Below are 17,385 nucleotides of genomic sequence, written 5' to 3'. Positions count from 1 at the left end.
TAGTATATTTTTGATAAATGTTTTAAAAATAGGTTAAAAACAGTTTAAGGATAGCCTTAGCGGTCCAGCAGACACCGAAAGCAACAAACATAGAGACAGACATAAAAGGAATTCGTGCCTATATAATTTTGAATGAGGGTTTTTAAAATTTTTTTAAAAATAGTGGGAGGGGGGGACGTAATTTTGATATAAGGGAGATTTCTGTATAAACTTTCTCAGTATCTTTAAAAAGGCTTAACTAAAAAGGAAAACCATATCAGTTGAACCATTAGTGAGATCCTCTGCTACAAACAAAAAAAACCTTCTACTTTATATAATAGGATAGACGTCAACATGGCTGTGAATAGCTGATATCATGTTACGTAACTTAAAAACAATAACTAAATTGGCCTGGTCTGTCAGTGTATATTTGCATCAATTTAAAAATATATTAGAATTTAGCATACAGCCATTTTTGTACCTACTTATCAATTACCTCATAAGGGCGAGGCTGCTGTCCATGACACATTGACTTTGATTGCAAGACCTTTGTCTGAGAAGTCCTAACTGTGCATGGTAATGAGTTGTGCCTGTATTGGGCAAAGGCTTCTCCCTGCTCTATCTATTTATGTCGTGCACCTGACACAGCAGCAGCAGGAATCATTTTAAACGTCTTTAGTTATGAGGCGGTTACGGGCCGAGATTCGAATCTATCACATTCCCGACGACGATCGGATGCGCTACGTGTTGAGCGACGGTCGCGAGGTTTTGGGCCTAAGCTTCCCAAAATTGAAAATTCAGTAGTAGCGAGATCGTAACAGACAAACAAAACTTGATATAATGGGTTATTTATCGCTACGTATTATATACAGCTTTCCATGGATAGTAAAAAACAAGATAATAATTGTTTTTAATTTCATTATCCAGTTCTGATCCATGGGATATAAATTGGTTTGGAACCCATACTGGAAAATCCATTATTTGCATTTAATTTTGTTCATTCCTGAAAAGCAAATACTGTTTAAAGATGCACTATTTGAGGAAAACCATGCATTTAAACCTTAGACGAGTTGAACTATAAAATTGTTCTGATTCTTTCTAATTTTCTTTTGATGCATCTGTCTTTGCCTGTAAAGTACAACAAATTTTAAATTTGATTCTTAAAGTTTCTAGACAATGGCCTCTATACAGATGTAACATCTTGTAAGTAACCAGGGACAAGGGAATGTCTGTCTGACAAACAATTCTATTAAATTCATGCCAATTTATCACGAAACCTCACCAAGTATGTAATGTTATGAATGGTGCAACTATTACAAAAAAGGGCTCTTAGTATAATACATAAGGGTATTCATAAGGGTAATTCACTAAACCTCATGAGAATAGTGTACACTATTAAATAATAAAATAGCAGACGGATTCACAAAAACATCTTACTAAACAAGTCAGATGTAGGGAGATTAAAAAAATATTTTTAAATATTTCCTAAAATTAAAATCTTTAAATTTTTTTCTTATCCATAAAATTTGTAACTGTTTAAAGACAAAAAACAAAATATTTTGACAAATTTTTACTTCGACTCATTTTTAAACACCACAATTAACCCCTTAGAGCAAGTTTAGGCATAAGTTTCAAATTGATTCAATAACTAAAAAACATCTTACTTTAAAGTTAAAAATAAAATTCATCGTTCATTTCTTATTAAAACAAGGATGACAACATTCATAAAAGCGAAGCTCTGAAATAGAAAGACAAATGGACATTAACAGTGTCAGAACTGAATAAACTGAATATTAATGCATATGTCTTTACAAAATTGTAAGTAAATTTGTTGCAAAACTGATTAAATACATGTTACGGTTTTAGAACATACTGACATTTTTAGGACTTAATTTTAGAGATGCTTTGCTTATGTATTTTGTTGTAATATGAATCAGAATTCAAAAAATTAGATGACTAGGATAATTTTAACATACAAAAATTTGTTGTAAAAAAAGTAAAAAATCAGCTTGTTTTAAATGAACATACGGACTTTCTAGTAACGATTATAGAGTTGCTGCTCTTTCTAAATCGTACCTAACTGCTATGGGAATTAGCATGTAAAACTTGAAATCGATAGGACAATGCTAACCTTTTTAAATTATCAAACAAAGCTAACTGTAACGGATGGACGTACAGATGGACGCACGGACCGACCCTAATCATGGAAAAGCTTTGCTTTTAAAAAATAATAACCATAAATCATACAATACTAAATCTATTTGACGATCAACTTAATTTAAAATAAACATAAAAAAACATATATTGGTGCCTTACAACAAAGTTGCCTATGAAGCACTGATTCCCCCCCCCCCCCCATATTTAAATTATATCTGCTGGTTTCTTAAATGCTATACCTAAAGCACTCCCGCCCCTTTGATCGTTTACAGTTTGTTTTAAAATTAATGGTAGGGAAAGGAGGATTCTGTGCTCCACTAGGCACTTTGGGAGAAACTACCCATATTTTAAATTCTGTAAACTTCCTTCCAACTTGTTTCGCAATTAGGGGCAAGATGTTGTCGAGAAATACAAAATTAAACCACAACAAAAATTATAAAATGTTTGATTTGGAAAAGCATAGTTATATAGTTTAAAACTTTATTGCTAGGTGTCGCAAAAACTTTTTTTCTTTTTAATTTTTAGATGGGATAAATGTTTAAACAATCTGAAATATGTTTCAAAGTATCACAGCTATCCACTGTTTGGATTTTCAATAAATTTTATTCACTATTTAACCTATAATTTACGAGTAGTCTATGATTTAGATAAAATATCTAAATAATGTAAAAAGCTTACTCTATGTTCATTTATCTCAAAAATAAACATAGTACTAATCTCTGAAAATCATTTTTGAATGGCTTATAGTAAATTAAGCAAAAACTGACAAAATAATGTTTTAGATTCTTGTCAAATTCTGCCAAAAGTTGCTTAATCTCATCATCTAGTTTAAACTGGAAATCTATGAAATCAGCTCTAAAGCATTGTTTGCCAGAATAGCCTTCCCTTGTCCCTGGTAAGTAACAAGGACATGTGTGCATTGCAAAGGCGGCTCAACTTCAATCAGTATTGTCCTGTTCAAAAATTTTCATTCAATATGAACTATTTTCTTTTTATCAACCCCTTCTAATAAACATAGCATCGTAAAAATGGATGTGGATTAGGAATATACGTGGATATTTTGACAATTGTCGTCAATTTAGGTTGCTATTTTCCCTGTCATTTATATGTCAGTTCATTTTTCCAGTAAGAGGGGAGGGGAAAGAAGAGAACGTTATTTTAGCCCGCATATTAAGGGATACGAAAAGGAAATTTTTGGATGAATTTATTAGCCTCAAAACAGAATCGGTGATAGGCCTTGGATTAAAATATGACAAAGAGTTTTGCTACAAATTCGTTATTAGCAATGATTGTTTTTAAACGCTATTACTTTTTAAAAGCGAAGCTTTTCTAAAATTAGGGTCGGTCCGTCGAGACAGATAGCTTTTTTCGTTAATTTAGGCAAGTTAGAATTGTCCTATCGATTTAAAACTTTGCATGGTGATTCCTGTAGTAGTTAAGTACGATTTAGAAAGCGTAGCAACTCTATAATCATTACCAGAATGTCCGTACGTCCATTTTAAACATGTTGATTTTTCTACTTTTTTAACAACAATTTTTATGTGATGTAATTATCCGATTGATCTGATTTTTGGTATATTGATTCCTGGGACAACAAAATACAATATCATAAGCGACGCAACTCCATAATCTAGTCCTAAAAATGTAAGTATGTCCATAAACATTATCCTGTATCAAGCGGTTTTTCAACAAATTACTTACAATTTTGCTTCGACTCTTAAACATTTATAATCTGATTATTCAGTTCTGACAATATACAAGTGTTAATGTCCGTTTGTCCTACCGTTTTAGTGCTTCGCTTTTATGGATGTTGTCATCCTTGTTAAACATATCGCCGCATGATGAGGAATTTTTATTGAAAATTAATCAAATAACATCAATAAAAATTAGTGAAATAATTCAAATCTGTTACATATTAAACCCCAATCAATAAAGTTGGCCATAAGTTGAGTTGCTCCTGTTAGAATGCATCACTGAGATATGCTTCTTTAAGCTGTTGTCTGTAAGATATTTCTTGCCACAGACCCTTGCAATGGTGCTCCTTGCCAAAATGGATACTCTCCACGTGGTCTTTCAGGTTCATCTTTCTTTTGATTACCTGATATTTACGTTTCATTTCAAACTAAACAACAATGGCTTTATTAAATAATCTCAATAATTGACTGTACTGTGATTTTTAAAACTAACTTCTACAAGATAATTTAGAATAAAGCTTAAAAAGAACTTTATTTGTAGCGAAGCTATAATATATTAGGGTCCTTCATTTACGTAATACAGAAATTATAGCAACTGATTTACGCTTTAAGCCAAATGATCTTTTTTTTATTTTAAATGAAGTTTATAACCAGGTGAAAATTACTGTCTTTGTATATTTTAATGATCCATAAAAAAAAACCAGATAAATTAACTGATAATAGAAACTATGACACAAACAAAGTTATATATTTAGAATTCTTTACATCAGCAACATTAAATCTTAATGAAAAAAATTGATTTAAAAATCGAGAAAATTAAATCATTAAATTACTAAATCAGATTAAGTGTAAAAATCTAAAAATATATAAAATGCCAACGTTGCATTAAGATATATATTAATTGAATTGATCACATATGATACTGATTTAACTTCATCTTATTGTGATAAGTAGACATGTGATTTTGTAGGCTGTTTTTAGTTGCATATTTTTTATTACATATATCACAAGTATTAATTCTTCCCTGATGAAGACTTTCAATATGATCTTTCATTATATTCTTCCTCTTTACAACCTGTATTTATCAAACTAAACATAGATACCAACCTATATTTTAGATTAAAATTATTGGTGGATTATTTTGAACACTCAAGGTTTGTACTACCTACCTAATAAGGAGTTCAAAAAAATCTCAAAAGGTTAACATCCTAGCAAATGAGAGATTGTGTTTTTTATAAAACTTTAAGATAACAAGAACAATATAATTCCAAGTTGCATAATTTTAGCTTTATAAAGAACAATTGAAAACCCGCTCATAATTTTGTTTAAAACAATCGCCTCGGACGGACGGACATAAGATACAATATTTATAGAGAAATAGTAATGGTATGCTACTAAACAGTATAAGGCATTAACATAATCAAAATATATTTTTGTTGTTAAATTACATTGATAGAAATATTAGGTACATTAATTTTGTTTAATAATTCACATAAATACAGAAGCTCATTTGGCGAATTCCCCCAAAGTGCCTAGACAAGCACAGAACCCCCCCCCCCCTTTCAGTTATTTAAAATGAAAATAAGAGGTATTATCTGGTGTATATAAGGGTATGGCAAGAAAAAAAACTACACTTTCCCCCTTTTTTGAAATTATTTCAAAATTAATAATGTGAGGGGGGTTCTAGAGCTCGCTAGGCACTTTTAGGAAAAGTACTGCTCATTTTGACTACAGAAAAATAAAACATGATTGATATAGAGGAATTTAAACACTTCTTAAAATCAAAATATAAAAACTGCAGACAAAATTTTAACAAATTCTAGGACCTAGGTTGAAAAAATGAACTGAAGGAATTTTCAAAATTAGGGTTGATCCTTTTTTAATTAAAGGTTGTAAGGAACTAAAATCATTATACCTACCTATCTAGATTTTGAATTCTATTAATTTTTGGTGGAAAAAAAAGTTAGAGTTAAGCTTATTTAGAATTATGATAAATAGAAATGTGGCTTAGTAGACTGTTTCTAGTTGCATAATTTTTACCACACAGATGACAAGTATTAGCCATGCCATAGTGTATTCCACGAATATGATCTTTCATTCTATCTTTTCTCTGTATTGTCTTAAATAATCAAATCTAAACATTTGTTTTTAGTTAACAAAATTACTTAGTGATGATATCTTGACATGTGATTTAACAAACTATGTCTTGTTGCATAATTTTTACCACATAGATTACAGGAATTATCCATTCCATAGTGTATTCCACGAATATGGTCTTTCATTCTATCTTTTCTTTGTATTATCTTAAGTATTTATAAACTAAACATTTGTATAACAAAAATAATATCAAATTAATCTTTTTTAAACGGGTGAAATCTTGAAATGTGGCTTTGCAGACTATTTTTTGTTGAAAAGTTTTTGCTGCACAGAGGACACGTACTTGCCATTCCAAAATGAATTCCATGAATATGTTCTTTCAGCCTATATTTCCTTTGTATAACCTAAGTAACAACCAAACTAAACATGTTGAGAAGTCTTACTTTGAAGAATAAAGTAAGGTGATAATGAACATAAAAACCTTTTTATGTAATTTTTTTGTAATATAAATGAATGATATCTGGAAACATTGGTTGACAAACTACTTCTAGCGACATTGAATTTAATGCAGGGCAGTTAAGGAATTATGAAACTGCTTCATATACATTACTGTGTAGTTAACTAAAAAACATTGATGATTTAACACAAAAATCTATTCATGTAGAATTCCTTTAAAAAATATGTTTGGTAATGAGTAATAAATATCTAGATGCATGATTTTTTGAAACATGAGTTAACAAACTGCTTATATTAACATACTTTTCCCATAATTGCGAGTATTGCAAGTTTGTCCCTCTCAAATAGTCTTTAAATCTAACCTTTTATTACAAATGTAAAAAATAAAAAAATGAACATTAAATAAAAAAAGATTTAAGAATGATTAAGTGTATGATATCTGGAAATATGACTTAACAAACTGTTTCTGGTGGAAAAATTTGTATTACAATGTTGACAAACATTCATAACTCCAAAATGCTTTCCTCTTAAATGGTCTTTCAAACGGTCCTTCCTCTTTATGTTCTAAATTAAACACCAACTAAACATATTTTCTTTCCAAGTTAATGAAGAATATTAAATCTACATTAGGCTATAGATCAACATCTTTTATGATAAATAGAAATATGATTTTGAAGACTATTCTTGGTCAGGTAGGTTTTAGAACAAATATTACATTGATGGTTTTCAATCTTTAGATGTATACTTGCAACATGATCCTTCAAGCGAGCATACCTTTTGTCAATCTATAAGAAATAACAAACTAAACATCAAATTTGAATGAAAAAAAATGATATAAATTCCTAGGTGATTCAATTAAAATGAAATATATGTGTAAAATCAAGCGCATTTTTCATGTTTCTTACTATGATAAACAGACATGTGATTAGTAAGACTGTTCTTATTTCTGTAAACTCTCATACAGAGTACACACGTGTGGGATTCATTTCCAAGATGATTCCCTTTAATATGATCCTTCAGTCTATACCGTCGTTTATCAACCTTTAGAAAAACATAACTAAACTTTCATTTCGATTTAAAAAAAAATCTGTTATTATTTCTTTCAATGACTTTGATTTTTATGATATTTAGACATATGGACATGCAAACTATTTCTGGTAAGGTAAATCTTTCCACAAAAAGGACAATTATTTTCACTTGTATTTAAATGGATACTTCTTATGTGATCTTTTAGTCGCCATTTCTTATTCTTCTTATCAACCTTATGAAAACTAAACTAAACATTCACATAAAATATTTATTACTGAAAATTAAAATGTGATACACACAATCACATATCTAATAAAAATGTCCATACATCTTTTTCACAACAGAATTATGATATTTAGAAACATGCTTATATAAACTATTTTTGGTTAGATAAGTCTTAAAGCAATGAGGACAGATATTTTTTTTTTTCTGGTGAATGCTTTGAACATGATCTTTTAATCTCTGCTTTCTTTTATCCGTCTTAATCATTTAAACTAAACACATGCATATTTTAGGGCAATCATAAATATAAAAATTAAATATGGTAGGTACCTAGATTTTTATTAAAAGTTAAGATTTGTTTACAGTTGAATACCCATAAAAGATTTCTTATTATGATAGACACACATGTGCTTATTAAGACTATTCTTAGTTCTATAATATTTATCGCAGATATGGCACCAATTTTTTAATCCCTGGCCGCTGTGTACGCTCAGTACGTGGTCCTTGAGACGGTGCTTTATCTTATCAATCTGAACATTTTTATAAACTAAACATTTATTTATCATATATCATTTTCAGAAAAGATTTGATTGGTTTTGGGTATGGTATAAAATAATGTAGGGCAGAAAAGGCATATCAATGACTTATAGGGGACCCTTTACTATAAATAAATCTTTTCCCAAAACATTAGAAACAATAACTTGAATCGGGTATCTTATTTTTTTTTATAAGGTAGAAGTAACAATAGAACACATCTCTCAAAAAAATTAAAGGAAAAATTAGTTTATCCTTATTTTTCAACCACTGTAAATGCTCTAAATATCTTAACAGAAAAGAAATTACTTGAACTAAAATGGCTAAGTGTCCGAATCCTTTAAAAATACTGATAAAAACTCTCCTATGTCTGAGTAAAGAATTAATTTCAAATGTTTTTTAGACAAACATAATAAGAAATTTGGAATTAAAACGGATCATTTCTGATAACGTCTATGTTGGTGAAATCTATGTGAATTTTTGCTGTTTTTGGTTTTGAACATTTTGCCACAAACTTCACATGCAGAAAGCTTGCCAAAGTGATGTCCCTCCACATGATCCCGCAGGATGTCCCTACGCTTGCAGATCTTTAAACATTTAAACATTGCTTTTTTTCTGATTGCTGTTGTTTTCTAGCACAACTACTCACTATAGAATGAATGTGCGTACGTCCGTCTGATAAAAACTGAAACAAAGTTGCATAAAATTAATCATCCCTCAACTATTTACTTTACAAGAGATTACTAGGTATTTTTTACCATAATAGACTAGCACGGCCTTCAGAATAAACAGGTTGTTCCTAATTCTCTTAATATTGTTACTCTTACAGTTTAATGTAAAAAAGGATGACATTAGAAATGTGAAGTTATCAATACCATCATTCTTTTAAAACAAGTAATATTAATTTAATCCTAAAAATAATCTATTTTTGTTTATGGTATATGTACATGTGAGTATTGAGACTATTTCTGGTTTTAAGTACTTTGTCACACAAGGTGCAACTATGTCTCTTTCCAAGATGATAACTTTCAGCATGATCTCTTAAGGTATCTCTTCGTTTGCATACCTATAGAATAATTTCAAAACTAAACAATTTTTACAAAGAAATACAACTCAAATAAAGTTAGTGTAATGGAAATTTTTTTCTTCATTAAAAAAAAAAATTTCTTCCCCGAAATAATCATTATTTACTGGTAATCAAATTGAATCCAGTTTCTATTTCATCATGCCAAATATCAATTGTCTGCTCTAGATGCCATAGAAATATTAAATCTGTGGTGTTTATAAATGTGAGTTTTCAGACTGTTTTTAGTCTTGAGTACTTTATCACAAAAATTGCAGCTATGTGTTTTTCCAAGGTGGTAGCTTTCTACATGATCTCTTAAAAGATCTCTTCACTTGCACACCTAAAGAACAATTAAAAACTAAACAATTGTCAAATATTTTTGATTAAAAACCCTCTCAATGACAAAAACTTTAATTTTTCGGATTCTTTACAGCATAGAAATTATTTGACAGACAATTTACTTCAATGGCAAAAAAATGATGTTTATCTATGATAAAGATACATGTGAGTTTTAAGACTGTTTTTGGTTTTAAGTACTTTGTTACAAAGAGTGCAGCTATGTGTTTTTCCAAGATGGTAGCTTTCTACATGATCTCTTAATAAATCTCTTCGCTTGCACACCTAATCCAAAAGTTGAAACTAAACAATTCCTTATTTCTTACCAATAACTTCAAACAAGAAGTCCCTGTCATTTCCCAGTGAACAATATGAAGTTCTACATAAAGATAGAAAGCCCTTGTATTCAAATAAGATAGAAATATGTCCAGAATTGCTTTATCCTAATTTTTACAATTAGGTAGGTGCTACTACAATATATTTTTAAAAAGATTAAAATCTTGGTTTAACTTTGATATTCTTATGATAAACATGTTGGTGATTGTTTAGGCTATTCTTTGTTCCATATGTTTTTCCACATAAATTGCAGGAATGTTTCTTGTGAAAATGATAACTCTCAACATGGTCTCGACAAATATATTTCCACTTGCAAACCTTTAAAATTACATTACTAAACTTTTTCCTATTTCATAGGCGTTACTGAAACTGATATCTAAAACTCTCAAAAATCTAAAACAAGAAGTCCCTGTCATTTCCCAGTAAACAATATGAGGTTCTTCATCAAGATAGAAAGCTCTAGTATTCAAATTAGATAGAAAAATGTCCAGAATTGCCTTATCCTAATTCTTACAATTAGGTAGGTACTACTACAAAATATTTTTGAAAAAGATTAAAATCTTGGTTTAACTTTAATATTCTTATGATAAAGATGTTGATGTGTGTTTAGGCTATTCTTTGACCCATAACTTTTTCCACATAAATTGCAGGAATGTTTCTTGTGAAAATGATAACTCTCAACATGGTCACGACAAATATATTTCCACTTGCAAACCTTTATAATTACATTACTAAACTTATCAGTGGTAACGAGACATTGAACAAAATGAGACAATAAAAATAAATTTAAAAAGTATTCTTATGGATAAATATATGTTAGTTTGAATTATTAGTACCTAATTAAAAGGTTAGTAACATTTTTGATAATTTTAAATAAAAGTATAAAGTTAGATCAACTATTAGTATGAAACTGTTTCATATGATTGCGAAGGCTATTTTTACTTGAAAACATTTTTCCACAAATACTACAGCCCTTGGGTTTGCCAAAGTGGTGAGCTTCCACGTGGTCCCGTAGTATACATTTCCGTTTAGTATCCTTTGTAAAGCCAATTTAAACTAAACATTCTTGCTACGGGCATGTAAAGTTAAGATAAATACTTTTTACATTTAAATTTGTGATACCCTAGCATTTAAAATTGAATTCTTATTGGTGTTATGCGGGTGCCATCCTTGAAATCAAAACACTACAATTATTAATAATAAGAATTAAAACACATAGTGAAACTAAGCCTCCCCCCTCACCCTCTATAAACTAGGCATTATTGAAATATTTTATCTTAAAACAGCCAGTCTTATATTTATAGCTTTTTTTAAAATCTACGAAATCAAGTAAATTGTAAGTTATTTCTATTGGGGCATCTTGAGTTATGCGCGTATAGACTGTTTTTAGTTGCGTACACTTTAAGACATAATTTACATTGGTGTACTTGATTTAGTAAATGTAAACTTTCAATATGATCCTTCATTCTGCATTTCCGTTTATCAGTCTGAATAGTGGCTTTTAAACTAAACATCTATCTAATAATTAATTTAGATAAGATTAAATGTATTAGAATTATAAAATTATAATGGGTAAACAATACCTTACCTATACTATTTCACATTTAGTGAGTAAAAAGCTTTTCAGTTTCACTATACAAAAATCTAACAGGTCTTAGCGATTTCTAATGAATGCTTATAAATTCAATATGTTTTACATTAATATCCTTTTTTAATAGTAAAATAAATACCTACCTTATAAATTACATATTTATTTAATGTTCTTCTTATTTTAAAAAATCTTATAGATTTTTAATAGAAAAATCATACAAAAGTATTTTATGACGATATTATGTAGATATTTTGTCCCTGTATATAAGTAATTTACCTTACTCTTAAAAAAAAAAAAAAAGACAAATACAATACTTCCTTAATTATACGACAAACAAGAAGATCTATTTATGTATGCATATTGCTATGAATATGATATCTGAAAGATTATAATATTTTTATTAGAAATAGACTATTTTAATTTATTTATACAACTACCCATATACCTTTAAAATAAAATAATGGATTAATATTATAGAAGAAAAATATACCTTATATTTTTACGAAGGTACATACACAAAAAGTCTTATTATAGAATAGATATGCAGCTAAAGTTTTAGGTATATAAAAATAAAAGAATGTTTAGTTTGTTCCTTGTAGCATATCAAGCATTGCCAACTTTCAACACCATTCTCTGTCAGACACTGCATGTATTCTTCTACGTCTAGAAAATAATACGAATAAACAAGCATGAATAAGTTCACATACTTTGTAAGAAGCGAAGCTCATAAATATAAAACAATTCATTAAAAAGAGCACCCTAGCAAACAAAGATATAAAATAAGTTAATGTAGATACTTATCAAAGTTTGAGAAATCTTCACAATTATCAAATATCCTTTTACCATTAACAGCATAGAAAATCAAGTTTATCCTACGAACGAGTCAATTACAAAAAAGCTTCGCTTTCGAGATTATGTTTGTTTGTTAATTGTTACTTCATATCGCTTAAATATTGCATTGGGATCGAGCAGGCTTTGCTTTTAAGTAAACCTTTGCAATTGTTCAGTTCATTTTACAAATGACGTCTTGTTGTGGTTAAACATAATTAACATTTTTATGTTAAATTACTTCATGTTTTAATCCAACTAAAATTGAAGAAAATTAACTGAACCAGATTGTTGAACTTTACCCTCGAATCTAATATAAAGTTTATATTGTGAAATGTCTGTTTTACATATACACTTTTCCATACATACAAATATATACATATATAAATTCAGAGTTTGGAACATAAACATGAATAGAAAAACAATTTTCTTAACTGTAATTGCCAAAGTTAAAAGAATTTATCCGACATTGCAAAAAGTTTACAAGAAAATGGCTGTTATATCTAGGGTAGCAGGTTAAATGAAATAAAGTATTTTATTCTAATAACAAGTAAATTGTAAGTAGATTTTCTCAAAAGATCTCGTAAACGGCTGTTCAGATCGTTCCACATTTTATGGCAACTTTAGAAGACTATGGCAATTTTTAGGCTCAATGGCGGAGTATGTCACCATCTCAAAGAAGGTACAGGTTTATGAGAGCAAAACATAAAATAATAAGATTAAAAGAAATAGAACATAACGACATCCATACAAACGAAACACAAAAAAAAACAAGGATGGACAAACGGAGAAAGCGAATCATAGAGCAAGTATTCAGCAGTCACGAAAAAGAGATGAAGAAAAAGAGAGGCAGATAAGAGTAAATTATAAAGAAGCTTCGGTAATAAAAAATTGAAGGCCTGTTTAACAAATAGATTTTAAGGGAAACATTTATTACAACGAAATCTCATTACTGCATCATATTAGTAATAATCAGGGGTGTATACTCTGCATAATGTATATTATTAAATTGTGAAGAAAACTTGAATTAGCTGAATGCATTTAAAAGGATAGGATAGAGGGTGGGGTATTACCTATTTCATCGATTTGATCTATTTTTTCCCACCTTGAGGTAAAAAACTAAAAGGTGGGGGGGGGGGGGGGGGGGGGGAGATTTTTAGCAGTCGGGAAATAATTAATCTTATGTTGTTAATATCAAAGCGAAAAAATTGAAAAAATAAGAATTACATCTCACTATACCTAATATTAAAAAAAGCTCTTTAATTTACTATTTACAAAAAGTAGGTAGTAATATTATGTTTCAAAGTTAAAGTAAAAGCGCCAAAATATAACTAATGTATAAATGTATATAATGAAAAAATACACTTAAACACTGCATGTTAAAATCGATAAAGATCAATCACTATTTGTTCATAGTTTTAGAAATCAATGAAATGTGAATATTTTTAACAATGACTAGGTAAATATACAACATTAGGTCATTTTTAAATTGACAGAAATTTGAGGATGATTTCGCTTCATATGCATTCTCAGGGCACCCTTGGTATTCAACACTTTGCCGCACTGAGTACAGAAGTACTCATTGTGTTGATGCTGTCCCTCGATATGTTCTCTTAGGTTCTTCTTGTGCTTGACAATCTTGTTACAGATGAGACACTGCAGCATCTTGCCCTGGTCGGTCCACACTTCCCTCGCGTAGTCTTCCAGGTCTAAATAAGATGGTATATCTCATCAAACAGTTGAGGTCAATATTCTTGCTTTTGATAGTTACCAGATTCAGAATGTAACTTGCCTTCTTGACCACAACAAATGTTTAATTTGTATAAAATTTTAATATATTTACTGTTATACAATAATACAGAGGAGAATTTTTACAAAAAAAAACAATAAATAACAAATCTTATTACTAGGTATTTCCTGCAAAGTGCCTTGTCAAACACAGAACCACCTCATTATTTTGATTTGTTACTTTAAGAATCTAGGTCGGGTTAGGTTAAATTTGATACTGGGTAGCCCCGAAGGGTTAGTTCTTGTAGTGGTTAAAAATAGGAATTACCCCCTCCACGGGTTAAAATAAGAACCTCCACCAAATAATTTATTTAACCAAATAGGGTTTAGTTTTCGATGGGCTCTTTGAAGGAAAGTACTAAGCAATTTACATCATGAGTTTTAGGATAAATGCTGATTTTATACAAAAAGAACAAAATAAAATATAATATACAATAAATAGAATTATTTGGCTCCACTTATAAGCAGGACTGGCAATCCGAGGAAATTATACTTGGAACGCATAGGCTATTAGTAAAAAGGTATAATTTTTTTGTGTTCGAGTCTCTGCTTAAATCATTCCATAACTACAGACTAATGCTTCTGCTAGATCAAGCCCGTGACATCATTAGTAAAAATAGGGATATTTGTAGCTCATTGGGTCCAAACAATAATTTTATATTTTTTTATCTTAAATTAGGATTGCTATACCTACTTATAAGTTCTTTTTTTGCTCAGTAAGAAATTGTACATAGGCCTCTATTTGATTAATATAAACATAAATAATAATACAAAAAATGTAGGAAGGTTGTTTAATAACATTAAGTGAAAAAACTTTGAAAAATTCTTAAATATCATCATAGCTTGGTTTATATGAAAAGAAATAATAACATTTATTTTTTTTTAATCAAAACACATAGGATAAAAAATATACCCTCAAAACGTTTTTTTTTTCTTCTCATTATTCGTACTTTTTCACTTAACAAGCTTCATGGATATTTCTGACATGTCCACGCAAAGCAGGACCACTCCCGCACACCTTCTCACACCCAGCATAGGGACACCTGTACTCAGCCCCAAGATGTATGGCTTCTACGTGATTTTTCAGGTTATCCTTTCTTTTGAATTTCTGATCACACAGTGCACAGATGTGAATTTTTGATCTGGTTATTGGATCAATGTCGTGTCTTGCTAGTGCCTCCCAGCCATCTAAACACATATTTTGCTCTTCTCTCGGTTAGATAGGTAACAAAACAAAACAAAAAAAAACATAAATCACAAAAAGCACAAAACATGAAATAAAATACAGACAGGCCACAATATAAATTCAAAAGTACTTTAGCTTTTTAACATACTTAACATATTTGAAATTATTTTACTTCCTTACTAGGTAATAAGTCTGTCTATCTCGCTATAATTATACAAATTAAGAAACAAAGAAAAAGGATTTGTTCAAAAGAAGGCTAAATGGAAAAATCTTTGTCAAATATGCAAACTAAAATGTTTCAAGTATTTCACTAGTTACCTATCCTAGACTGTATTTAAGATTATAATTAAGACTGTTCTTACCTTTACTAGGATCAACACTAACAGAACTGTTCATATTATCCATCATTGGTTCCTCAAACGCCCCTTCATCCTCATACCCTCCTTCCCCATAGTCCTCATAATCACCAGGATAATTTTGCGCAGTTTCAGGGTAACCACCGCCGCCTTGCATCACCAAATTGCTGTCATCTTCTGTGCTATCCGTTATAGGAATAGTAGGGGGCATGGCACGGCTACTGGAAGGTTCAGATTTGACGGGTATGATCTCTTGAATTTCGTCGGAGTCATTTGAGGTAGATGGGTAGCTTGTATGTTGAGATAAAGAAGGCTGTGCTCGAGCTTTTTTGATCGGAGGCTGACTAAATGAGGCTGAATTACTGTCTTCCCCACCGCTTATACTGGAAGAATCACGTGAGAGTTTTGATTTTGTTGAAGATTTTGGCGTTGTAACTGGATGAGATAAGGATGAATTTTCTTTTTTCTCCTCGGACTTTTTCTGTTGCGTTAAACCCTTTACTTTGAGTTCTTCAGCAACAGCAAGAAAGGAATTAAGATCCTCTTGAGCCACATTCACCTCGCCGTGATACATAAAGTTCAGTATGGCGGTTAGATCAGTGTGCTTAATGCCTTTTAGGTACAATAACGGATGCTCATGCTTGTTTCGCCGCAAAATTGAACGGAAAAACGGACTGCAAGCAGCCAATATCACTTTATGAGCAGAAATTTGGTTTTCATCATCACAGGCAAGTGTTAAATCAAAAAAGTCTTTGTCTTCTCTTAACTCTCTGAAGGAATGGCTGATGTTGGACTCGAAGTCGTTCCACTTTAAACAGAATTTCTCTGTCACCCCCATCTTGATTAAGGGGATGCCTAAAATAAAATCATAAATTGTAGGAAGGTAATAAATATAATAAATTAAGATAATTATAAGCAATACCTAGTCTCTTTCAGAAATTGTTTAGTCTCAAAGATCTAGATAGCTTGAGTAAAACAAGATAGCTTTATATGTTTGAGAAAAATTGAGGAATTAGGATCCTAGTGGATGATTTCTTTAGCAAATTAATGTTTTAATTACTATTAATTGCCAAAAGTATGAGAAATGTAAGGAGAAAAAAAAGAGCTTATAAAGAAAATTGGATCTTATAATAAAATTCCAATACATGTATATTTAATTAGTTATAAAATAAAAATGCATAGAATTTCACATAACTCTTACACCAAGTCCAAATTACTACACTGCTATTAAATAGAATAAATTAAACTCGACGTAAAGCCTTTTACCCTTTATACTTAATTTTGTATTTTCATAAATGTAGTAATGTAACTTACCAAATAGTAATATGCAAAATTAGTAACTGTTCACGGTTTTAACTACATCTTATATATGAGGGAAAGTGTTTCATATGCTAATATCTGAAAATGAATTAAATAAATAAATAAATAAATTAAATAAAGAAATTATTAAATATTTGCTAAAAATTTTATAATACCCATCGGATGCCGTTGAGAATGAGATAGCAAACAAACAATAATAAAGAATATTTCAATTCTCATTGGTTGAATTTCATTTTTAAAAAGAATTAAGAAATATTATTGGATAGATTTTAATTAAATTAAAATCTTATTGGTTAAAAAACTTCAATTCGTTTACCCTATTGGACATTAAATTTCAATAGAAGATACATGTTGCCTGAAATAATATTTTCTTTTTCGGGCCAAAAATATAAATAAAAACTAAACATAGC

At 29.9% G+C, this 17,385-nt stretch overlaps 1 protein-coding gene across 18 annotated transcripts; it reads right to left on the bottom strand.

Moving 5' to 3' along the window:
* Positions 1-3,974: 3,974 nt before the first annotated feature.
* Positions 3,975-17,165, bottom strand: LOC145323577 (uncharacterized). 18 transcript variants are annotated; one of them, XR_013881032.1, is made up of 5 exons: positions 16,970-17,165; positions 15,662-16,510; positions 12,092-12,160; positions 5,532-6,949; positions 5,242-5,362 (listed from the first exon to the last, which is right to left on the bottom strand). XR_013881032.1 is itself a non-coding variant. In XM_080166077.1 (4 exons), the coding sequence occupies exons 2-4, from the start codon at positions 16,491-16,493 to the stop codon at positions 4,097-4,099; spliced, it is 1,041 nt and encodes a 346-aa protein (XP_080022203.1). In that variant the 5' UTR covers positions 16,494-16,510; positions 16,970-17,165; the 3' UTR covers positions 3,975-4,096. The 18 variants fall into 18 exon arrangements, 16 of the variants coding, with proteins under 16 accessions (XP_080022203.1, XP_080022099.1, XP_080022163.1 ...); XR_013881033.1 differs by having other exon boundaries at positions 5,563-6,949; XM_080166077.1 differs by lacking the exons at positions 5,242-5,362; positions 5,532-6,949 and adding an exon at positions 3,975-4,236.
* Between the last annotated feature and the right edge of the window lie 220 nt (positions 17,166-17,385).

The sequence above is a fragment of the Acartia tonsa genome, chromosome 1, assembly GCF_053477335.1.
Source record: "Acartia tonsa isolate MP-2025a chromosome 1, ASM5347733v1, whole genome shotgun sequence".
Lineage (NCBI taxonomy): Eukaryota > Metazoa > Arthropoda > Copepoda > Calanoida > Acartiidae > Acartia > Acartia tonsa.
The sequence above is the reverse complement of the archived record's forward strand: the minus strand, read 5'-3'. Positions and strand labels throughout refer to the sequence as shown.